The sequence below is a fragment of the Phalacrocorax aristotelis genome, chromosome 17, assembly GCF_949628215.1.
Source record: "Phalacrocorax aristotelis chromosome 17, bGulAri2.1, whole genome shotgun sequence".
Classification (NCBI taxonomy): Eukaryota; Metazoa; Chordata; class Aves; order Suliformes; family Phalacrocoracidae; genus Phalacrocorax; species Phalacrocorax aristotelis.
Genome location: NC_134292.1, coordinates 10,107,985 through 10,133,748, shown reverse-complemented (window position 1 = coordinate 10,133,748; position 25,764 = coordinate 10,107,985). Strand labels below are relative to the sequence as shown.

General features: G+C 43.3%; 1 protein-coding gene across 1 annotated transcript; it reads right to left on the bottom strand.

Annotated features, from left to right (window-relative positions):
- Positions 1–68: 68 nt before the first annotated feature.
- On the bottom strand, positions 69–25,740 carry CCDC187 (coiled-coil domain containing 187). Its single transcript, XM_075112649.1, has 16 exons — positions 25,652–25,740; positions 24,554–25,233; positions 23,617–23,716; positions 18,667–18,857; positions 11,964–12,070; positions 11,446–11,556; positions 10,341–10,444; positions 9,524–9,657; positions 8,840–8,985; positions 8,523–8,710; positions 7,204–7,291; positions 6,158–6,369; positions 2,619–2,803; positions 1,936–2,048; positions 1,251–1,419; positions 69–293 (listed from the first exon to the last, which is right to left on the bottom strand). The coding sequence occupies exons 1-16, from the start codon at positions 25,705–25,707 to the stop codon at positions 124–126; spliced, it is 2,754 nt and encodes a 917-aa protein (XP_074968750.1). The 5' UTR covers positions 25,708–25,740; the 3' UTR covers positions 69–123.
- Positions 25,741–25,764: the final 24 nt, after the last annotated feature.

Genomic DNA, 25,764 nt, shown 5'->3' with positions numbered 1-25,764 from the left:
AGGGCAGCATTTTAACATAGTACAATAAAACCTCAATACAACTTCAATTTCTCTGCCTGCAAGCTGAGTTCCAAGCACAATATCTCTATGACAGCCAATACTGAGGACTGTCCTGTTGAATATTTATGTGAGAAAAACCCAGTTAAGATAAATTACAAGCTCGCCACATGCCTGAAGTGGACTGCAGGTGTCCTGCTCTTCTCTTAGAGTCTTATGACTTCTCTGCACCTTGTGTGCTTTCTCCACTATCAGAGTCTCTTCCTCTAGATCTTCTAAGGATGGTGTAGCATCACCTGAAATGCACAGATGATCCAGCACAGAAGGCAAATACAGGGTTCTTTTTTCTCTCAGTCACACAAAGTAGCCATGACTACAAGGATCTAAGGCTTGCTACTAGAGTTTATGGCAGTGCCTATGCACTGACACTCTAGGTTATGGAACAGCACAAGACTCCTTGCCAAATATATATATATTTTTATATTAAAAAAATCAAGTCAAAGCCCTAATGGTGCAATTGTGGGCCACTGAAGTCCATGGAAAAATTTCTCTTTGCCTAAGGGACAGGATTTATTTCAGACAATTTGATGTCCACATGCTCAAAGCTAGGCTTGAGAATCTAGTTAAGGTGTAGCCTATGCCAAACTTAGTAACAGTGATCTTGATGATATAACTCTTAATTACACAGATCTATAGTCTTCCTTGCTATAGGAATAAACAAAGATTGTTCATTAGAAAAATAACAGAAATATGAAATATTTCCACAATATGCAAATATTTATAATACAGAGATTATGCATGCCCAGAACTATATAAATGATATAACTGGGTCATATATAAACAGCCAGTTTTATTTTTTATATGTCCTACTGAGAACAAGAAATATGAACTGAGGATAAAACCTGGAAACAAAAATAACCCCAGCATGTCCTGTCGAAGTCTATCTTCAACTGATCTATGTTCTTTTAAAAAGAAAACCTTAAATTATTTTTAAAATGCCTCAAAAGAGAGTAAGTTGTTAATGACAAATGAGAATAAGTTATGATTTTCTTCTGAGGAAGCAGAATAATCATGTCTCATAATAAACCTTTGAGAGATCTCCACCATCTTGCCTAGCAGTGATTTATGTATTGGGTATAGTGAGGAAGACACTTAAGTAATGAATGAGAAGATTGTCTCTCTTTCTGTCTGGATTAAAGTTTGATTGAAGTGGTTGAAACAGATTGGACATAATAGCATTAAATATGATTTACCAGTTCCTTGAAGAGTATTTTCTGCCCGAACCAGGCGTAAGTTACACAAGGTAGAAAGCATCCCCAAGCCTTTCACTGTGAACTTGCTGTCACTTGGATGAATATCTTCATTGTCTTTAGGATCTATCTTTGGGTTTGAAATAAATGCCTTTTCCTCCAGCACAGATTCCTACAATGTAAATATTTAAGAGACAGAGTTAATGTCCAAAGAGGAAAGGACTTTGCTGGTGGCAGACACAACAGTTAAGAGATCAGAGATTAGGTTCACACTAAGATATACAAGTGAATATGGACTCTTAGGCATATGTACCCAACCTGGGGCTGTCTCTCTGGTGTAGGAAATAGGAGAAAGACTAGTCTCTACAGCTGCTATGGACAAACGATAGTTTACTGCTCCAGGGACAGGTTTAGTTTCTCCTGGAGCGGCACAGCACTTACCCACTGGAGATGGCTTAAACGCATTGTCAAGAGTTAACAACACAGAGAAAGTGGAAGGGGCAGGAAAGTTGTGGTAAACCAGCCCATGACTCTTTAGTCTTTAGCTAAAGTGCACATAATCAACACACAAGACCGATTTCTACTTGACGTTCATAACTGTCAAATGAGTCTTGTCCTACCTTAAGGCAAATATAACCCAGGGCAGCATTTCTTTAGGCAGAAATGGAATTACAGAGGTGATCCTTACCCGAAACGCACACCTTCTGCCTTCTCTTCTAATGAGCGTGGAGATAGACTCATCCATTCTAGCTGAATTTGCATGTTCCAGAGGTAATAAAACATGATCCTGAGCCTTAAGCTCTGAAAGGCACAATGTTAAGTTACAATGTTTCCAGTGCTGCATTTTTTTTTCTATGAGTAACTTGACCATAGCTTTTTTGTTTTGCTCAAAAAGGCTAATTTAAAAATATTTATAGTTTGAGTACTTTAGTTTTGCCCCACACATTCCTTGTCACACCAACAGAAGCTGAAACGACCAATGACCTTATTTACCCAATCATCACCTTATGTATCTTCCAGTTATGTGGCAGCAACTGTAAAGCCCACTTCCAGAAATTTCTATGCTCTTTCTCTCTTTCTTCACCTACGCATAGCTGCTACCTCAGCAAAACAGCTTAAACCTTTGTTACACCCTCTTCTTGCTAATCCTGAACAAATTCCTGGTACCAGAACCCATGCTGGAGGTAACCGAGGGGCAGATCAACATCACAAGTTCTCTCTCATGGGTTAATTAGCTCGACAGTCCTCTTCTGAAAGATCATCTGAACTGCTCCAAAGAACAGCTGAGACTTCAACTTTTGACTCAAGTTGTTCAGTTTGACTAAGCAGTCACAGACATGGTTTGCTACAGAAGTCTTCTTTAGTGGGTACCTGTGTTTATGGAATCTTTAACCATAAAGACTGAGTCTGTGGTTTGACTGGTAACACCACACGCTTTCTTGGCCACCATTCCAGGCACCTCAGGGCCTTGTACACCAAGGGACTGCTCCAAACCTGGGGACTCCTCTGCCTCTTTCTGGTATTGTACCAATGGTTTCTTGTTCTCAGTAGAAAAGCTGTAAACAGTTAGACAAGGAATTAATGGTTGGGAGTTGTTTTTGTGTTCCCAAGTTAATCATGACAAATCTATACAAAGTCAATAAAGGTATTAATTAAATGCTTCTGATAGCACTTGATAGTGCTCATGTGCACCTGTGTTTATAAACCAGCAAATTAGTAAAGCCAGAAGCACTCCAAATAGTGTATTTATTTCTCCTTTCCCCTCTCTCCCACTAGATACTGGTTTCTAATCTTCATAGACAAGAATAGGAGGAGACTGAAGAAATCATCAGCCCTGAAAAGGCAAAATCAGGCTCAGACTCTGAACCTGTATGCCTCCTCCATTTCCAATCAATGATCAGATTCCAACAGAACTCGTTAAATTTTCCACTTTAAATGTAGCACCACAACTTTGTGGACATTTGGGACATCAGATACTGATTGTGATAATGATAAAACAGTCTCCTTACTGCAAAAGCAGAAGGCAACACAATTTACACTCAGACTTCTGTTAGCGGTACAAGCTGTAGAATAGAGAGTTGAGTAAGTTATTCTGTTCAGAAAAAAGTGATCTACATGTAGTGGGCTTTTTTTTTTTAGTACAACAACAGTTTAAAAAGTTAAAAATTTATTGGATAGATTAAAATCAACAATGTGACAGTGCTTAGAAGCCAAATCCCTGAGTTTTTTTTAAACGTGAATAAAACAGGCCTATAGAGGATTCAACACCACTAATGTTTAACGACTTAAAAATAAGCAGATTTCAGAATTCAGAAGATATATTCCCAGTTCTTAGCTAAAAGCTTGTCCACTTATAACAATTACAAGTTTTGCATTCCTTGTTTCTAGTATTTAACGTACATCAATAAACCCCAAACCAGCAGCTTTTGCTGCATGTTAGTAATCTATTTATTATTTCAATTTGCTTTCACTTTTAAAAGTATTTCCTAACCCTTTCCACCTCCTTCCAGCCCTACTTATTAACTGCCTTCCTGATCAGTATAGAATATGAACATACCTGCACTGGTGGATAGATAGCAGAGTTACCACTCTGCACTGTCACATAGGGAGCAGCTCTATACACACTCACGCAGCGGCCGGCGTTTGGGTGCAGTGCCGGTTCCTCCAGGCCCCGTCTGCTCTAGACTGATGCTAATATGTTCTCCTATGAGCAGGCTTGTCAGTAATAAGAAGTGAAAGCACAGCCAAGAAACCTTTTAAAGATTTCTGTGACTTGCAATCAATAACACCATGAATTATAGATCAGTTCCATGCAGGGATTTATTTGAAAGCCTTTCCCTGTGGGGACTTAAGTAAATGCACAGACCTGACTCACCAGTCTGCTAAAGGTCTGGGTAACACTGAATGAAAGGGACTTTTTAATTCACATAGATATATATCTGTCTTTAACTGCATTTGTTTTGGGGTTTTTTGTTTGTTTGGTTTTTGTTTTGTTTTGTTTTTTTAATGAAGCAAACTAGATGGTTTTGTTCATCTGAGCCTGCTTCGGAAGACTGCTGTTCTGAGCAGTGCAAATACTGGGTCCTCATCTGCTCTGCTCAGCTCCGCTGGCTCAGCAGAAAGCAAACAGGGATGCTGGGAATACAGCGCCTGGGGAACAGGAAGCCAGCGCTTTCTCCGAACAGTCTGACTGAATCCCTGAACCACCTGACTGTGGGCATTTTACATGACACCTCTACACTTCAGTTTAAGCATAAAATTAAGCTCTGTGTAGAACAAAAGCCTTCCGTGGTTAAATCCTAAGTGAAACACAAAACTGCTCCAAGGGGTTAAGTGATGCATAGGCCGAGAGCCAGATGACGACAAAGGAGTGAATTTCACCAATCAAATCAATACATTTCTGCTCATTCCGTATGGGTATTTTGAAGTTTCATTAATATGTAGTTGCAAAGTATTCTGAATTTGTAGTTAAGAGCCATCATGAAAATGCAAATTATCATTAGCTGTTGTGTGTCATCGTTAAAAGATATCCTGGTTATTAACACTATGTAAATTAACTTGCCTAGACCTGATGCTTCAAAGCTACATTTGTTCCTAACATTGCAACGACAGGCTGTAGTCCCACAGACTCGGGCAACACTGCTTAACATTTTATAGTGCAGATAATCATAGTGAAATACGTTTACCTGTTCAAACAAAAATGCAGTTTAAAATTAGTAGATAAAGCCTGCAAGGACTGGCTTTCTTAAAGCCCAGAGGATTGTGACACTGAATGCAAGAGCAGGGAGCCATTCTAATGGAAGCACAGCTGCCTTGGGAACAACTGTCACTCCACCTTTTGCACAAAGGATTAAATAATTAATTACCCAGTGCAGCCCCTTCCATGTGCAATAAGCTTATGATGGCAGACCAACATGGCTTTTCAGCATGAAACAGACTTTCCCAACTTCTAATGATAAATCCAAATCACAGTACTACATGATTACATATATATATATGTATATAGACACAGGCAGATATATGCGTATACGTAGACTCTAAATTTCAGGATTAAGGCTCAGATTTATCTTGTTCTATTGAAGAAGTTAATATTTGTGAGATATAGAAGTACTGAGATCATAATGTAACTCCCTGTAAATTTTTTTGTAGACATCAGAAGCAGTCCCTGATAAACAGTCCAGTTGGTGTAAATACTGACTCAAACAATTTTCTAGTAAAATTCAAGACTTCACTTAAAACACTTTCCCTCTGCACAGAAGGGTACTTCTTTTCAAAGAATGAAAGAATCTGAAATAAATCAGTGTAAGTGATGAATGTATTCTACCTGAAAAATTTAGTAAGTGGTATGGAAAGGATCTATCTCCAGCGATGGATCCAGACACCTTAATTTACTCGATGCTGTTCACATACCTTGCAATAAACTGATACCTGCCCCAAGAAACTTACTGATTTGGACATGAGATGGTAGGTTGGCCATACGGAGGGCATGCAAGTAAACAGTGAGGCAATATTGGTCAGAAGGATAAGCAGTGATCTTGATGCATCAACTGCTTGAACATAGAGGTTTTTGAAACTTGTCACTATAATAACTCCCTCTTTGGAATATTTAAAGCTCACACAATTATCTAGGACATAACTGCTTCCATCTTCTCCACTGGACTGGTTCTTCAGCTACCACTGTGGAAAGGGTTTTACTTAACCCTCATATTTCTTGCTTTGCTTATTCTTTAGCTGGACACAACTCACTCTATTCTCTGACAGATCAGGCCTTTCTGGGTAGGCTGTGGAATCTGCTGAGGCAGAGTATAACTTCGGGCTAGAAATAAGTCTTATTGTCTTCAACTTTATTCCTTCTTCAGTTGGTGGGCTCCTTGTAAACTAAAAGGAAACGGTAATACATAAGGTTTCACCTGGGCTCCTTAGCTGTATTGTCAGCTCTGACTTCAGTTGTCTGCTCAGACTGTGACTTAATAACCTCTTGCTTCCTGGCCAAATTACACAGCTTTTCCTGGAGTTGTGCCGTTGAATGCCGTATCATTAAGATTTCTCTTTGCTGCTTTAATAAAAGCTTTCTTTCTTGATGGGCTTCCCTATAGATGCTTTGCAGGTGCTGGATTTCTGCCTACGCAAAGCAGAAAAAGAAAGGAGCGTAAGAGAGCCAAGATAAGAGAAAAAAGACCTACTTAAAACTATGTATAGTATTTCTTATCATAAGGCAATACTACTCACAAAACATCCTGAAAATTCAACAAAACAAAGGGTTTGTTCCTTTTTCTGTAAAGGATTGTTGCAGTTTTATTTTTCACTAATGCTGACTGGGGGTTACCTGTGAAAACTAATGACAGGTAAGGGAGAATCCTGGGAGACAGCGTGTCTCAGAGGTGAGACCTTTGGAAACAAATTATCTTCAGGTCATTCAAAACTACAGGATGCTTGTGGTTTGCGCTCTGCATAGGAATTTCTTGAAGGAAAGCAGAGGCTTATACAAGCTAGTGAGTAGGACAGAAATTTTCTGATTACCAAGTGTAATTATGAACCCAGCATTCCTCTCAGAAGCCGAAGAACTGAGAGTATAAAATTAGCTGTCAGATTAATTTAATATATTTCAACATCAGAAGCATAAATCTGCATAAATCAGTAGAAACCTGCATTATATGACCTGATTGTTGTGGCACAAATAGAAAAATCCACAGTAACATTGGAGTAGCAAGGGAAAAAAAAAAAAAAAAAAAAGAAGAAGGTGTTTTAAGATTTACAGACTGCTGACTTTGGCACAAAAAAACCCTCACTGAATGTAGGAATAAACCAGAATAATGCATGTGAAATGACATCAGTGGCTTTTTTTTTTTTTTAAAAAAACAAACCCCTCTTGCTCCAGCAGCTCCAGGCACCTCCCCATGTTGCATCCTCCCACTGTTTATAAGATGAAAGCCAGCTCCTCTTGCTGCAGCTTTACCTGCTCCTGTTTCAGCTCCATTAGGATTTTGCGCTGCTTTGCAGCCACGGCAGAGGCTCCCTTGCTATCTTGAAAGTTTTCCAGACAGCTGGAGACCAGAGAAAGATGGGAATCACTATCAGATAATTAAATGCCATGATTTAATGCTCTTCAGAAAACAATGCCAGGGATAGGATCAAAGCTCTTCTCAAAGCAGCTGTAAAAGCAGCAGTAGCTATGGAAGGCTCTGCAGAAAGTTCCATTAGACTTGGAGGACATCTCACCACCCTGGGGCCGTATCGCCTGGATCTCATCCAAGGCAGCCAGACTTCCCTGAGCACTCAGTACACAGCACCGACTGGTGAGGGACACCATGTGCCAGCGGGGCTCAGACTGTACCTCACAGTGCCTCAGCCCAGTCAGCGCTGAGGGGACCTTCGCGAGAGGGGTGCTCACGCCGTCACTGACGGTGCCTCAGCCCAGTCAGCGCCAAGGGACCCCCTCGCATGTGGAGGGACTCACGCCATCCCTGACAGCGCCTCGGCCCAGTCAGCACCAAGGGACCCCTCGCATGAGGAGGGGCTCACGCCATCCCTGACGGCGCCTAGGCCCAGTCAGCACCAAGGGACCCCTCGCACGAGGAGGGGCTCACGCCGTCACTGACAGTGCCTCAGCCCAGTCAGCACCGAGGGACCCCTCGCACAAGGGGGGACTCACGCCATCACTGACGGTGCCTAGGCCCAGTCAGCACCAAGGGACCCCTCGCACGAGGAGGGGCTCACGCCGTAACTGACAGTGCCTCAGCCCAGTCAGCGCCGAGGGACCCCTCGCACATGGGGGGGCTCTTGCCGTCCCTGACGGCGCCTCGGCCCAGTCAGCGCCGAGGGACCCCTCGCACGAGGAGGGGCTCACGCCATCCCTGACGGCGCCTCGGCCCAGTCAGCGCCGAGGGACCCCTCGCACGAGGAGGGGCTCACGCCGTCCCTGACGGCGCCTCGGCCCAGTCAGCGCCGAGGGACCCCTCTCACGAGGAGGGGCTCACTCTGTCCCTAACGGTGCCTCAACCCAGTCAGCACTGAGGAGGGGCTCACACCACACCTGAAGGAGGCTGCAGTGGGGAGCTCAACTGTGCTCTGTAGAGAATAAGACTCTGCAGACTCCTCTCTTTCTGCTTTATCTGCACTTACTCTGTAAGAGAAAGATTTTATATTTGCTCTCATGCCCTGAGCCGGGACAGTTTTTCTTCCTTTGGGCAGGCAGCAGCACCTCCACCTCCTGCTGACAGACCTGTCCCCATCAGGGCAGGCCTGTGGTGTCCTGCCCACACATCTCCCCCTCACCGTTTCTGGTGGCCCAGCCAGGCCAGCTCAGCCCTGGCTTTCTCCCGGAGAGCTTTTTTGCGGAGCTTGAGGAGGGCAGCCTGGTGTTGAGCTCGCAGCTCTTCTCCCCTCAGACATTGCTCCACCATGGCCAAGCTGAAATGGCAGAAGGTCCTGGAGCCTCCATAGTGCCGGCCAACTTCACTCCACTGGGGACAGAGCAAAGCGTCACATTTATTAGAGAAGTGTCGTGATGAGTTTGACATGGGGACCGAAAACCAAAAAAGTACCCTCAAAAGAACAAACACCCCCCACACTAGTACAAGAGCTGGTGTCACCTGGCTGTCAGGGCTGGCCTGTTCGCTGCTCTCTCCAGAGTCATCCCCTGCACAGGTCTCCCCGTGGGGCAGATTCACTGGAGGTGACAACAGATTCAAGGTTTGATGGTCGTGCAGCAGCTCTCCATGCTCTGCCAGCAGGGATCCTGAGGAGAAGATTTAAAGTCACCATAAGTAAAATATTTCTCTGTTACCGAAGGAGAAAGAGACCCCGAAAACGGTTTCCACAGTACACGAGTTAGCATCCATTCCTGAATTCAAGGTGCCTTTGCAAAGACTTGGCAGCCAGGCCTGCGCACTGCCCTGAGCAGGAGCCTGAACACAGTCACCCCACAGCTATTAGCTTTCAGGCGCAAGTTATGAACACCAGCCTCACTTTCAAGTAAAGTCATGGTAAACAGGTAAAAAAAAAAAAAAAAGGGAGGGGGGGCCTATAAATAGCATTAATAAGTCTTCACTCCCAAGACTATTTTCAGTAGAAGCGTCAGGAGCGCAAATGGAGATTGCTATGGTTTAAATACGCATAATATAAGTATTAAGGTCAAAATTTTCAAAATCAGTTAGTAAATCAGTGCAATTTGTGATTACGTGTTCCAGCCCCTGGATGCCGTGCTGTTTCTCGTGCCATGCTAGAAAGCGTTGTTGTTTGCCCAATACCACCAAATCCGTTAAGTTAGTATTCACCTTCTTGAAGCACTGAGCAATATGAACCCCTTCCTCCCAGAGGTTTTCTTTCTCCCACTATTTTGGGATCCACTGGACTGTGATCGCTTTCTATCTTCAATGCAGATTGTTTCAGTGAATGGATCTCTTGATTACTGAAGGTAAGAAAGGAAGGGAATATCTTGTTATTGCAGAGATACTATTTCAATTCCTAGCTTTCATAGCAAAGTCCTCTGTGGAGGCTGACTCTTTTTCAGACTAGCATGGTGCAATATTGCACCATGCAATTGCATGGTGCAATTGCATTGCAATACTTCTATGCAATATTGGAAGTTTTACCTGCGCAAAGGTGCCTTTCTGGTAATTGTATGCATAAGGCTCTAGAAGCAATTCTCAAGTCTTTAATCTATGCCACTTCAAATAAACATAAAAATGTGCACATACAATATTCTCACTCATACCAAGATATATGATGGTAAAGCAAAATGAGGAAAATCATGTTTTCCCACAAGTTTCAACGGGGCTTCTACATTTTAAAAAAGAAAAGTGCAAGTTCTCCCACAACATTGGAAAGATATTTACACTGTGGTTTGTGCATAAATCAGGGTAGAAAGACTGTACTGCAAAGAGGGATACTTCACAGCAGAGATCTGAATGAATAAAATGGTTAGGCCATAGTCTTAAAGAAAACATGACGGCCATGTAAGCTGTTCTTAAATGACTTGACATGAACATCTATTTTAGAAACAGTGCAAACGCTCTAGAGCCCCAAGCCATCCATATAGTCAAACTGCAGGTTAAACCATCAGAGTGCCCGGATGTGTACCGCCTCCTGTACCTGCCAGCTGTGTTGGCACCTTCCGACTGATGTCGTCTCCACGTTCGCTCTGCATGGTCCAGTCTTGACGCTGAAGAATAACTGTCTTTGGAGCTACTGCACTCCTGCAAACACAGAAATCATCTGTGCACCTGAATGGTCCATTTGAAAGGCAGAACTTTTAAGCCTTCTTCCCTCATCCTCTTGGGAAAGCCCTTCATTGTAGATAACACTTGTCATATGCCAATAATTCCTAGAGTTGGATTAACTAGCCACTGGATACCACTCACAGTGAAAAAACTGCATGGGCATATGGAGGTAAGGTAGTATAACAGCTCACAAACCGTTCTGTGTTTAGAGCTACTTTCATGGGAGTCAGGGTACTGTGTTCATCCTAAGGGTTTTTTAAAAACAACAAAACAACAACACCCCCACCCACCCCACCCCCCAAAAAAACCCCCACCCAAAACAAGCAAACAAAAAAAACAAACCCCAAAAGAAGCACTCCAGAGGTCACTTCTCTCTAAGCTGTTCAAACATATTGAGAGACATTAATTGAGCTGAAGTATCCTCCAAAGCAAATACTCTCAATGATATAACGAGAGCTTGGAATTGCACATGAGGGCTGAGCTTGTGTTTATGCATATGGGGCTAAATTCTTATTCTAACAAATAGACACTGAAGTCCATCAGTTCCTAGCCGACTTCAGAATCCAAGGCCAGAAGGGAAACAACAAATAAACAGAATTCTAATTTATTTTTTTAAAAGGATACTTTTTGGTCAAGATTAGCATCTCACTAGCCTCTCATGTCTGAGCAAGTATCAGTAATTATCTCTTGAGGACTTAAAAAGCTGTCACTTTGTTTTACAGCAAAACCAGCCATAGATACCAAAAGCTGCAGCATCTAAAGGATTTCAGATCAACAGTCCAAATGACAGCCTAAGGGACTCCAGTACCTGAGAAACCTGGGCACTTCCAAAAAGTTACCCTGACCTCCAGTTTTTATCTGTTTAAAACCCCCTTTTGATTAAGGGACTTTAAGTGAGGGAAAAGAACCAGTGGGGATTGGTGGAGCATTTTGATGAATCCAGAAGTAGTAACACAGGATCTGGAATGATAACTTACCTCTGAACGGTGCTGAAGCAGGTCACTCAAAAGCCTCTGGCTTTCTTGTACCTCTAGCTTTGCTTTTTCCCTCAGCACAGTAAGCTGCTGTTTCTGCTGGAGCTGATGGACCTGCGTTAGGAGATGACACTCTATGAATGATGGTTTTAACCAAATCACATGATTCCTCAGAGCTGGGGGGCAAAGGGCAGTAAACTCCGAGGGAGGGCAGCACAGGTACGGTGCAGCCAGCTCCTGTCGCATCTGGCTGCCTGTGGAAGGCAGTGCAAACACTTGCTTTGGCTGCAGCAGGGCAACGCGTTCTTACCTACCAGTGCTAGACTAGGATTTCCAAATAGCAAACTAAGGCTGGCACCTCTCCTTTACAGCTACATAGGGTTTGTAAACCTGATGCACAGTCAGCTGATACCAACTGATTATAGCTAAACCCACCCGAATTAGGGATAGCTAGCACCTTTTTACCTGGGATAGCAGAATTTGAGTTGCTCTTTACTTATTGCCTAGGTTGCTTACTGTACCTTCAGTTTGTGAGCCAGGAGCAGGGAGGTTTGCCTCAAATTGTCCAGATGGCTCCTGTGTTTCTCTTCCAGTTCTGTGCAGCTAGGATCTCCCTCACCTGCAGAAGCTTAGGAAACAGATGGTAACAGTCACCATTGATTAATTTAAAACACCTGTGCTCCATTTAATAGGGGCCAGCTGCATAAAGTACCAGAGTTAACCAGATGGAGGCAGTGGAAGCCGATTCTTCCTTTCAGATTCCAGTTACTCCCCTGAAAATGTGTTTCTAGACATTCAAAGTCCTTTGGGACTTAAGCATTTGCTAAGTGTTTTGCCAGCAGGGCTGACTTGCTGGGTCATCACTGAGGCCAGTGTACCTTGTAAATAATCTAACAGCATCATGATGTTTCTAATGCAGTATTGGGGCATCTGCTTCTCGGCATTCTTTGCTGCATTTCAGGCCTGACTGTACTTCTCAAAACATGCCTGAGTCCTAATGCATAGACTTAAACAGGGGATCACCAAAAGGGGAAGGGGGGATGTGTACATTGTTCCTGACTCTTATTTTCCTTTTGAATCTTCCCTGGGCTTATTTTTGGAAGCCTCCCAAACCTGATGACTGCCTTTATTCCTGGAATAACTTCTCTGCATACGTTCACTTCTTCTACTGTATCTGAAGAAGGAAAATGTCGCTACCTACATCCTGTCAAGAAATCTGTTAGCATAAAGTCCTGCAAGTATTGGGCAGAGGGGAGGAGGTAGGGCTCAAGAGGGCCTATGCCAGGAAAGAGAAGGACTGGGAACCTGTTCCCATTCTAAGCCCAAAGCTCAGAGCGTGTGTTATTGCCACTCTTGTTCCCACTGCTCCTTTGCTGCACCAACCGATCAGACCCACTAGTTACGAAAAAAGAAAAGTTTCCCGACCTGGTCACCTCTTCAGGAACTCTAGCAGCTTCATGCGTGCCCCCTCCATCTTGCAGCTTCCCCCTCTATGGGGGTGCAGGCTTGATTTCTCTCTTTTGTCACAGGGAAGGGAAAACCGTGAAAAAGAGCTTTCACTTTTAAGTGGGGAAAACAACTCTTGTTCCAGTGCACCTATTGCACTGCTACTTCCTTCTTTTAAGTCTCCTGTCTGTCTTTTACAGTATAGGTGATGTAATATTTACCAGTGATATGTTCTTGGCTGCTTTGAGCTTCTCAGATGAATTGCTAAGCTTATGCAAACAGGTTGGGTGTTTACTCTGTGCTGTGCCACTGTCACAGCAACTGGAGTCATAAATGAAGTGTGGGTCATAAATAGAAATAGGTTTGACTTGGAAACTTTAGATAAAATCTGTATCCCTATCCAGACTGTCTGAATCCAAATTAGCCCATGCTTCAGGATAAGCCCACGACATGCAAGGTTTGGTTTTGCTTTAAATACTGAAGGATATTTAACATGTAAGGAGCAGAGACATGGGCTTCTTTGCATGCCAGGATGCTTTTTGTGTTTACATGGATGTGAGTGAAATAAAATGTTAATTCTTCAAGCCTGATGCAGATTTTCTATTAGGATGCTGCTGTGTTTGTATAAGCAGCTTGATTGTGAATTTCACTTACCTCTTACGGTGTTACTATAGGAGGCTTTTCTTAACCCCCTACTCTTCAGAATCAAAAGACTGGATGAAAATCTCATCTTTATTTCAGTAACACGTATCTCCTGGTTCTGGAGAGTTGTTTGAAAAGGCAAAATTGTACTGAGTTACCTAGAAATCACACGCCCAATGAAGAGTTCATCCTTTTAAAAAGATTTTGGTTTCACCGCAGTCTTTCTAATTTTGAGGACCAATTCAGCCTCTTTAATGCTTATAGTTACCAGAGGTGATTTTGTGAAATGGTATATTTAGGAAAATTCTGTGGGTGAAAGAGCTGTTGTTTCTACAAGGAAGTTTTATTACTGGTCTTAATCAATATAATAGAAAAAAAGACAAGTGAACCATTCTTCAGTGGGTAGGCAGACAGCTCATCGCTTTCAAAACCCAGATGAGGGTGCCTCCTTCAATACTAACAAATAAGGAAATCTTATTTTTAAAAAAATTACAAGCTGAATTTATTGATGCCATGTTGTCTGAGTAGCTTTTAATACTAACAACTGGGCCATTCCGAAGTATGAAAATCTCTTAGGATATAGTTTAAAATGCAAGTATTTTCAATTTGTGTCTCAAACTGAACAACGTTATTGTTATTCTGTTCAAAGCCTGACCAATGGTATTGATGTCAAAGTGAATAAAAAGTTTGTTCTGATTGGTTTTCACCCCTTTTGAACATAATTTTCCTAATTGTGGCTATTTCCAGATGCATTTCTTGTGCTGGCAACATCCTGCATTAAAGAAAATACCATCTGGCTAAACTTCATGTCCTCATACATTATGATGAATGGCATTTGACTGCATACCCAGATAGCTTCAATGTACATACACTCAGTCTTTTTAAAAAAAATGCTATTTATTAAATCACTTTCCGCTGCACCTGCAGAATCTCAGTAAAGCCTGTAGAATCTCTGTGACATATAATTAAAAAAGCCAGGCTAAAAGTCTCATTTTTCTAATCACTTGAAGCTAGGCAGAAGCACTTACTGCTGCTTTATTCAAGGACAGCTTTTTCTCTTTCTGCCCATGTCAGCAATCAGTCCAAACCAGTTATTACAGAAATACATACTTGCAACTTTGGATGTAAGCACAACTTTGACTACATTATTGCCTGGAGGTGTATGAAGGTGGGGTGTGAAGAGCCCTGAAATGCTGCTGTGGAATAGAGCGACAGATCCAGAAGGAATTGACCCATTTGATACCCAGGCCAGGGCAATCCTTCCCCTCTCCAAATTACTGTGCTAGCTCAATCGCGTTATTATTTCAGGATGCTCTTCAGGTAAGGGAAGGGGTGGGCAAAATACCACCTAGGCATTTCAGGACTTTGTTAGCATGCAGGAACTGAGCTGTAGTGATGACAAGTAAATGGGGATAGAGAAAAGAGGTTTGCCAACTCCTGGTCACAGCTGAGATATGCAGCATAGGTGAACAGGATGGCTGTTTGGCCCTTCTTCAGCAAGGTCTGTGAGCCAAGAGCAATCCCTAAGCAAGAGGCTGTAAACTTAAAGGCTACACTTGTTTACACAGGAAAATCAATGGGCTCATCTGCATTTTTGAGTACCTTGGAGAATCTCTATTTCCACACCTGATGAACCAGTTCCTTTCCTTCTCTTCTCTTCTCTTCTCTTCTCTTCTCTTCTCTTCTCTTCTCTTCTCTTCTCTTCTCTTCTCTTCTCTTCTCTTCTCTTCTCTTCTCTTCTCTTCTCTTCTCTTCTCTTCTCTTCTCTTCTCTTCTCTTCTCTTCTCAATACATCTGGTATCCCACTTGTCGTTGAAGAGTAGCTGCTTGCTAAACGAGGGGATTAATGTGGCTTGTGCTGCTCCTGTCCTCTGCATATTTTGTGTTTATAGCTAAATCCTCTAGTGCGGAGGGTTGGCCAGAGTTCAGCCTCCAGCCAGATGCTGCAGCACATGGCAATACCTCACCCTGCTGCTGACCTTTCCACGTGCGGCATGTCACATACAGAGCAGCGCAGCAGCTCTTGCTGCAGGCTAGCGGTAGAGAGCTGGGCCTAGAGCTGGGCCTAAACCTGGACCTAACCAGAACCCTGAGTTTCCATGGAATGTTACTTCTATTGCTCATCAATTATATTAAATTCCCTCAATGCATTGCACTTGCAATACAGATGCCAAGGCTCCAACCTGTATGGCAAAGCAACACCGGACTGCACAGAGCAAGAAATGCACATGTGTCAACATGCTTTGCAGTGGTAGTTTACAAATAACAGCATGCTATGGAGTAGCGGCGTGGAGAGGGGCAAAGTCCTGACTGCTTGTGCACACACAAGCTATAGGATGATTTTTCAGCCAGCTAACAAGCAGTGCAAATACAGTCTCTGAGGGTATGGAAAGAAACGAGTTCAAGGGAGAAAACTAGTATCAAAGGAAGTGAGAGCAATTCTCAAGAGCCATTCTTGTGTTGCCTGTCAACGCTGCCATCATCGTGGACTACTTTAGAGACGTTTGGAGGCTGATGATGGAGCTCACTGAAGCTTCACCAGGCGGAAGATTTGTAAAATGCAAAAGGCAGTGTAGGATTTTGAAACAACACGCAAAGACCTGTCTTATCTCAAATTATCAATCAGAGGACAATTAGCTGGACCCATGCTGTTATACTTCTTTGCTGATTCCACTAATTTAATCATTACTCCCGCTGCTACAAGCAAGAAGGCAGCTCCCTCTAGTGATATGAGAAAATATGTCAATCAGCAGTTAAGGGGAAAGATGTTACATATGAATGTATTTTCTTTGTAATCCAGGTTAAAGTTCTGCATTTTAAGAATAATGGAGAGCATGCCATTTGCTTTCCTAATGCCAATTACTTTAAATAAGTAGCTAAGCTTAAGCTCAACATTTAGAAAATATTTTTTTTAACAATGAATTTCAGCTTAAACCTTGTCTCTCAAATACAGGAAAGGAAATACTAAGAATCTGGCCTGAGGAAATGAGCTTTCTGGCTCATTTAGTCCAATCTGGCTCAAGGTCCAATTGCAAAGCTATAGGAAGGGGCACAGGGAAAATACATTTTTTTAATCACCTCTTTCCCTTATTTAATAGCAATATGGAAACTTGGGCACTGTGGGCTGTATTCAGAGGGTGTGCTGCAGCATCAAGGAGAGTGTAGCTCATCTCCTCAGCTCCCTGTGGAAGAGAACTGGTGGTCTGGCAGGAACGATGGAAAGATTTTATGTAGTGGTGTCTCTGAGACAAGCAGAATGTGCAAACCACTTCCTCATCAGCTCGTTTGGTTATACTAAGTTTTGTGCCTAGACTGATTAGAGATGCATATAAGAGCTATGTGAAATACTTTCCAGTGATGCCTGTGGAGACGATTTGTGTCCATCGCAGCGTGTGCTTGTAGCATTTGCAGTTCTGGATTTTATACTGGCTGTGTTTAAAAAGAAAATTCAACTGTTTGGAACAGGTTCACTGTCTTGCTCCAGGCAGTAAATAGTTACAAATATTTTGTGAATATCTGCTTCTTATACTGTGTTTTATGATGTTTCAAAATTAAATTTGTTATTTTGCCAGGTATGTTTTCTACAGAAAATTTTTCATGCCTTTGGCATGACAATTACCCATTAGATGATGCGTGTTTCTTTAAAAGGTAAATATTTCTATTTTGCAGCAGTTGTGTAATTACACATCATTATGCTGCATGTGCACAGTGACTTCTGTGTCTGTGAAAGAGAACAGAATCAACTGCTGGTGTGATGCATTATAGCAGACAATACCGCCTTGCATCTGAATGCCCTTTTCCTGGTAAGAGCGGTGAACACATCCACTTGTGACCCATATTTCAAAACCACATTGTCTTCAGAGTGACAGTTCTGTGCCTCATCTGCAGCAACATGGCCCGTGGTGGAACTGCTGGCTCACAGCGAAACCTTAGGCTTGAGCTCACTCAAACACTGTCAGCTCCTGCAGATGCTCACAGAAGGTAAAGGTTTCTCCTGCTGTAGACAGGAGGCAGCAGTTCCTATTGTTCATGTGGTGAGTAGCGGAGGGCAGGGTCTTTTTGCCAGAGAACTTACAGAATTGGGGTCCTTAATTATTAATATTAAATAAATAAAACGTCTTTTGCTTATGGTAAACACTTCTGTTAACGGACTTACTGTCCAATCATGTAAGATGCCCTCCTGGTCCCTGGGGGGTGGGGAGAAGCACAGTAAACAATGCTGGCTTCTCCACCTCCTCAAAATCCAATATTATGTATAAAATTTTGTGGGGAAAACAATGAAGAATCTTTAATAAGAGCAAAGGCTTTTTGTAAGTACCCTCTTTGTGGAAAGGTTATCTGATCTTGTTCTTTTGTCTCAGAAAAGCTCTTAAAACAATGCACCATCTGCTACTGTTTGGTGGAAGCAAGCAGAGATCTCTTCAGACTGAGCAGCCTGCATGCTACTGTTTGCCATTTAACCCTTTCAGCCACAAACTTTCCCTTGTTTCTATGCAAACATTGGTTCTGAGCAGAAGCGGCGATGCCCTGCATCCCACCATGGCCTTGGCCAGCCCTGCAGGATCTTTGCACAGATCTCTCCATTCAGGCTGCATCCTTGGCTAACCCCTGTAAATGCTGCATGCCCACATCTAGGATAATATCCCACACTTATCTGATGCGGTAATTATGAAGAATTAATCGCAAAGCTCCTTGAGACCTTCAGATGAAGTTGCAAGGTGCTGAAAACGGCTCTGCTGCGAATGGGGTTTGTTCCATCGAGGGCCGTCTGTAGCTGTCGCTGTGTCACTCAGCACAGGCGCAACCCGTGAGGTGCCGCTCTGCTGAATTCACACCTGTGAGACAGCGCAGCACTGCATGGAAAAGGCAAAGCGTTTCCATTGCATTTTCGGTGGGGTCTACCTCTTAAATGGGACATGAAGGTTGAGGGGACATTTTTTCATATATTCATTCTTCACCTTTGAAACGTGGAATGCGAATGAGCTATTTGAAATTCCCCCTCACCCTGGAAGTTTTTTCAGTTCTAGGTAAGCAAGAATCATCTGGCGACGAAGGACTATTCATTCTTTTGCAATAGCTTAAGAAGTGCCTCAGAAGGGCACTGAGTACCCACCACTTTGGGAAGTGCCACCTTACCAAAGTCCTGCTCAAAGCTGTCGTGAGTCTCAGCTCCAGGGCTCAGAGCAGCAGAGGGCTGTAACGTGAGGCTGTTTGGTGTCCTCGGGCTCTCTCTGGGAGACTGGGTGGCAATTTCCTCTTGATTCTGCGCTTTGGAAATAGTCTCACACCGGTAGCAATTCCTCTGAGCTGTGAGTTCTCTCTGCGGACTGTGTCAAGGTAACAACAATTACTCAGCGCTTTTGAGCTCGTGCATGAGTATAAGCAATCTTTTGTACTAAAAAATGGCTATTTCATTTTAACAAAGCTATCATTTATTAAATTCTGTTAAATGGAAACAAAAGACTCACTAAAAAGCCATACCTGCAAATCCCCTTTCAAAAATCCCCTTTCTTGTACCTTGATGTTGTCAGGAAAGCTAACAACACTCGTCTTTACCTACTCTAAATGCTGCTCTGAAAGAGCTGGATATTTTTCAACCTGGTGGAAAATAGAAACAACAACTTTGCAGTTTGACGCTTAATTTATGAGGGCTGCATAGTACAATCTGTGCCACTGTTAGGGCTTGGTTGCACAATCTAGCTCTGAACCTTGGCAAAGTTTTCTGAGATCTTTTCAGAAACACAAAGTACTGATCTCTGTTCCAGTGTTTCGGGGACATGTGCTGAGCATGGCTATGGGCCAACTAAGATTTGCTATATATACTTTAATATTTCAAAACTGCATCAGCACCAGGTTCCACAGTCCTGATGAAGATCTCAGCTAACTGGTTTTACTTTGTTTTGATCTGTAACTATCTGAGCTTAATTAAAAAGATTAGGAAAGAAGGTGTGAAAATGGGTATTTATTGATCAAACCTCAGCTGAAACACAGAGAGGGACACCGAGACACACTGAGATGGTGACAGATGTTCTCTTTTTTATACAGAAAAATGAATGTGGAAAATGTTGGTTGGTTTTTTTTCTTTTATCGGCAATCAGCTTAAGGAAATCTCATTTCATTTTTCTCATTAATAAGCTTTTCTTTGTTTTTCATGACCCAGAAACTGCTAAAACGATTAGAACAGCTTCCACTAAGGCGTCTTGGATGTAGTCTTCAGAAAGTGGGAGCAAAGGTGGATGAGAGAGAAAGAGAAGAGGTAACGGGGATTTCTTAAAAAGCAGTTCTCATCTTTGTTCGGAAAATGCAATGAGTATTTGTGTTGTGTTAGTTTTTCAGTCAATGACACTCTTTCCTTTGGCTCTTGAGAAATGCCTGCTTCTGTTTGGAAAGACTGATGGCAAGGTCCACATCCAACCCTGGCCGTTTCCTGGGAAGGCGACTGCCAATATCAGTGGAAATCAATGCAGATTCTACAGAAAATACTGAGATTAGGCAGGAGTGGGCAGCAGCCCCTCTCTTCCAGACACAACCAGCTCTGCAGTGGGCATAAACCATCACAATTCCCAGATGAGGCTCTTTGGATTTTTAAAGAGAAAGCATTGTAGGGTCTGCAGTAGGAGGCAGAGCTGTGATCTAACAGCTCAGGACATCAGGATTCTGCCTGGTGGCTGCTTGGTCTGCCTTAGCCCGTGGGGCTGCCCAGTGCACTGAACTTATGGTAAAAGCGTTACAGTCTTTTTGACTCTTAAAAGATGCAGAATGTTACAGAAAGCCACTTCTATAGGTAACTGGATCAAAAGAAGGATGAAATTGCATACACATTTACTGGCAGTTTGGAGAATTCCCATCAGTGAGTCATTTGCATTAGCAACAAACCTCTGTCAGCCGCCCCTGCGGACTGCCAAGCAGCCGTGCATGAAATGGAGACATTTCTTATGGAAAGAGGCACCTGAGGGATTTCTTGCATGAACATAAGTCACTGTTTTCACAGCTATAATTAAACATGTAAACACAAAACTCTGCTGTTGACACTGGCTGTGAATAAGATCATGTTCAAGTGCGCTGATTTTGTAACACTGGATATTTTATATTTGTGGATGAGGCTGGAAAACAGTTTTTAACAGGTGGCTTTGTTCAGATGAGCTCTTGAAGAGAATATCTATTGTAGCCAGCTGTGGCCTCATAACTCAGTATCACTGGTAGCAACAGTGGAAGTCAGAGTTTAGACCTAATCCAGCTGCTTTTACTATCACATTTTCTAACCTAGCTCTAGCTACGCTAGTGATGAGCTATACAGGCACAGATCTACTGAGGGCTAAGAACACAGCGCTACTCCCGCCTGTTAGCAGTTGTGTACGCTGCTCAAGAGACAGACTTCCTTCACTCCCTATAAATGCTCCGCCATACGGAGTTCAGGCACTCTCACTGCAAATATGTCTGGAGCAGGAGAAATTATGACCCTGGAAAGCGTGTTCCTCAGTCACCTCCTTAACACACCGGTGCTCCTTTGCCATGAGGCTTTCTGTCTGATCAGATCATCGCTGTGTGCCCTCAGCAGGCGTTTGAATTCGCTGATGCTGGAGCAACCTCAGGAGCAGCTTGATTATGGGAGCCTCGTGCTGTCCTTACGGGCATGTGCTGCCCACTGGTGTGTACAGAAGGACTCTCATCCACTTTTGCTTCCCGTGAGTGAGCGCACAGGCTTCAGGACTAGCTGCAAAATTAGAATCTAGATCATATGCAAATGAAAGTTGAGGACAATCCAAAGACAGACTTTTACCCTGAACCTTTGTATTATTTACTTTACCAGCAGCTAGGAGAGAGTAAGACATGGGGTGGTCTTTCCTTTGTATTGTCCCTTTACTGTCACTACTGCTGCATCAGAGGGAGTCCTCAACCCACGAGGGGGTGAGTCTGGAGTTCACAATATAGCAACACTTTCCACTTCTAATCTCTAAATACAGCAATATTTTATCTGCAAGTAGCTCTCCTCATCTTTTGAAACAGCACGTGCAAGAGGGTTGTGATTTATTGTTTGAGAGGTTTTATTGGTGGGTTTTTTTCTGTGATGCTCTGAGGACTTTGTTTGACTCCCTGCTCAAACACACCGGAGCTTTGCTTTCTCAGTAATTGCATTGTTCAGGAGATCAGCGCAATCTGTCTTATTTCTACTCTGTCTGATGCTTGTCTATTACAGCTGAGGGGCTATTCCCATCGGGGCCCACGGGGGTTCTGCACCTCCCTTCCATTACTGTGAATTAGAGTTGCATATAAACATGCACGCATCAGGACAAGAGTAATGGACCCCACCATTTTCTTCAGACTGGTGGGCTGCACTCTCAAAGGTGCAGTGCATATGCAGCTCTGACTCTCGTCACTGCAAGCTCTGAGTGCTCATGTTTTATACATTTGCCGTCTTCTGTGACAGAACAGCTCCATAATCCTTGCGACCGATCTCTTGGAGCACAAATCAGCCCAACCTTTGTGAATGTGGTAGTTGTGCACAAAGAAGAGGGTTTTAGCTTTCAGTAATTCCAGTAACTACTGTTCATAACTTTGATAAGCTGAGCTATCTGGACTTACCACACCAGTTTTCATTTTCCTCCTGTTTACTTTGCACTGTGAAGCTGAAAACTATCTTCTTAAAAAGAATGCTGGGCCTTATATCCTGCCTCCAGTTAAAAAAACTGCTCTTCTTCTCATTAGAGCTTTCTGCACTTTAACTGCCAGTGGGTTGGCACAGGCACCAGTGCACTGCCTGTTAAGCAGAGCCATGCCATCCCTGCGTGGCAGGGATCCCACAGCACCGACACCTCATCCTTTGCTCTGAGCAGGAAGCTGGGGACATGGTGGCCAGTTTGCTGCACATATGTCCTTTCTTCGGTAATGCCTGTTCAGGTCATATTTAATCTTCTAGGGCTCAGGGGATTTATTCTCTAAGGGAAGATCTCTCTGCAGAGAGACGTGTGGCCCCTTGGGGGGCTCTGGCTTTGTCCTTCTCTGCACTGGGCAGGAGCATGGTCTGGTTTGCAGTTAGCGATTGCATCTGAACTAACAGGTCTCTTCATGGTCCCCTCTGTCCCCAGAGACAACCCCCCCGCGGCAGTTACACGAATATGTCTTCGCTCTCTAAGACACAGGCTAAACACAGAAGGTGTTCTATCGTCTGCCATCTGCATTAAACATTTAATTAGCGTTGGCTGACTGAAAACAACCTACATTAACGTAATCCTTTTTTCTAAACTTCCTGCCTCACAACCTGTTTTCCATAATAATTACAATGCTCTGACATGTGTCCTGTTCAAGGAAACTTAGTGTTTGTGAGTAGGTGTTGCTCTACATTAATGCTGTTCACGCATCAACATACACCCAACCTGTAGAGGTGCAGTAATGAGAATTTTTCACCCACTTGGGGAGCAAAGTGAGTGAAAACAATTACTAAAAATGAATTTAGAGTATTCAGTTGATGAAATCACTCTTTAATCCCCTGCAAAAAGGAGATCAGTGGAGATTTAACTAGGTACTCATAAAGATAATCGATTTATTCTTCTGCCAATGCCGTATGTTGAAACATTGAGGGTTTTATTTTACTGGGGTGGGGAGGGAGATGTGAGAGACGTGTTCCTTTCCAAGCACAGAGCTCTGGCCTGGGGGGCCGTTGGGCCGCCACTGGCATCGTGCTCCCAGGGGTCGGCAGGCACAGCCAGTGGGGATGTGCCTCCCCATGGTGGAAAGCCAGAGGTCCCTTGGGCAGGAGGGGCAGGGCTCAGCTGCATGGAAGGAAATCCCCCCCTCAGTTCCCTGTCTCCTCCTGCTGTTGGGAGGTTGCATCTAGGGCAAAACTACTGTAGGGGAGATCCATCTCACCGAAAAACCCCAGTTGAACCTTTCCTATTGATCTTTCATCTCTCTACAAATAGGTGGTTCCCTCTTTCAGTATATCTTGTGTCAAAATCTGCCTACTTGGCAATTTGCTGGGTAAAGAGTAAAGAGCAGTCTGGCTCTGTGCTGAATTGGTGCTATTTATTTTAGCTACGCGTGTGTGTGGTGCATTTAGCAGAGAATAATATATCCAAATTTGTTTACCTTCTAGTGAAGAATCTGTGAGATGGAGAGGCTGGGCTGGTTATTGGCTTTTCATGCAATAGGCTTATGCCTACCTTGGAGCCCTTATTCACAGGAAAACCTTTTAAAAAGACAAATGAAGGCATTTAATAAATATGCTCTTTGTAGAAATGAAATAGCCAAAGCTTTGGCATCTATTCTCTGCCTATTTATGTGTGAGCACTTAACTTCCATATAGCTCTTCTTATCCACAGGTTTCAAAAGTACATGGGGTTAGGTTTATAATTCCTTTCTTACTTCTGGGAAAGCCTAGGCACCAGAAGGTGAAGTGATGTGTCCAAAATCAGTGGCAAAGCCACAGATAAAATTAAGAGATGTAGTTTCACAGGTGCAATAAGGGGAGACGAAAGTAATTAGATCATTACCCAAGTTAGATCATTACTTCTTAATGTGATAGCCTCTACTTCAGTCCCATCTCTCCTCTCACCTCGGGACTGACAGACTTTTCAGTGCTAACCAAACAGACATATAACAAAAGCCACTCACTACTAACATTCTGGCAACCTTCTGATCTGAGGAGACTTGCTGGCATTTCACGGTTCTGCCCTACTGATCTAAAGTTACTGGACAACATATGGAGTGGCACTCATACTTGAGGTTGCCAGAGGGTCCCTGGGCTCCCTGTGCTGCTTTCTGAGGGCACCTGTGGCTCTTCTTGCCGTTAGATTTGTCCGCTGTGCAGAGAACAAGTCTGCAAATACTCAAGGCTCCAGCAGCCACCCCCTCTGAGCAGTACAGATACAGCCTAGGGAGGTAGCCTCACTGCTCAGGGATTTTCCAAGACGCAACACTTCCAAAGGGAAAGGGGAGATCAGGCTTAAACACTGCTTTTGTAGCTTTGAAAGGCTTGGGCTATGGCACCTGGGTCTCACTGTTGCATTGTGTCAACAGGATCTACCTTGCAATGTGTTTCTCGGGTCTTCACCAGCGTTGAGATGCCTCTGTCCTGTGCTATGAGTGATCCATGGTAATTCTGTGCTCACAGCACTCCCACCAGACAAAGGACAGGGTATTTCCTTCCATCTGTCCAGGGCTGTTGTTCCCTCAGTGCTACTCACAAGGCTAATCCTGCCGAGTCCATGAAACTTCCTATCTGACGACACATGTAAGTCGTCAGGATCTGGGGTGTCCAGAAGCATTTGTATAGTCATTGGCCTGTCTTGCTCATCCTTGGATGTCTCAGGCTCTGGGACAGAGGGCGATTCATTGAAAAGGCCCAAAGTTGTGTCAGTCAATGTTTTGTCAGCAGAGTCTTTAACCCTGCTTGCTTTATTCAGTCTTTTAGTTGCCATCTCGATCTTTTCTGCAAGTTCCCTGGAGAGATTATGTACGGCTTTCACTTGATCCTGTTTACTTCTGTATGGAGAAAGACCAGAAGTCGAATCCTTGGAGTAAGGTTTTGCATCTTTCTGAAGAAGGGAAAAACTCAGAGGAGGCGTATGGAGACCTGAGGGAGAGCAGTCCCTCAAGTCTTCATATTTCAGAGGACTGAGAAATGAGCATTCAGATTCCAGTGGTGCTGGAGAAGCTAATGCTGCTCTTTCTTTAGGTGATTGAACTGTACCTAGAAGTTCATTCCTGTTTAAACAAAAAAAAAAAAGGAGAAATGTCAGGTTATAAAGACAAAGTAACAGCAGTGTTCTGCACAGACTGGTATCCTCAGCTAAAGTGCCTTGCAAAAGAAAAGGAAACAGATTTCCCTGTCTTTAGATACATTTGTCAAATGATAAATTCAGGATGGGGCTTTAACTGCTGACAAATACGGAGAAGAATCAGCCTGGGGCTGGCAAGGAATAATTATTATTTAAAAATACAAAGCAGAATGCTCCCAGGTTCGGTAACAGCTCTGGACTACAGCGCAGTGAGGCTGATTTTAAGGTCAGACAGTACATTAGTCCATTGCTCTATTTTCCATCATTTACAACAGAATATCATGAAAAGTCTGCAGTGTGTGCTGAGAAAGAGGCTTTCTAGGATGCTTTTTATGTCTGAGTACCTGCCTCTGTGATCGTTCCTTGGTAGAGTACAGGATGTTTTATCCACCCAGGCCATGAAACTCCTCTCCAGGATTCCACCACTGGTTTGCTCCTGAAACAGGAGTGACCGTTA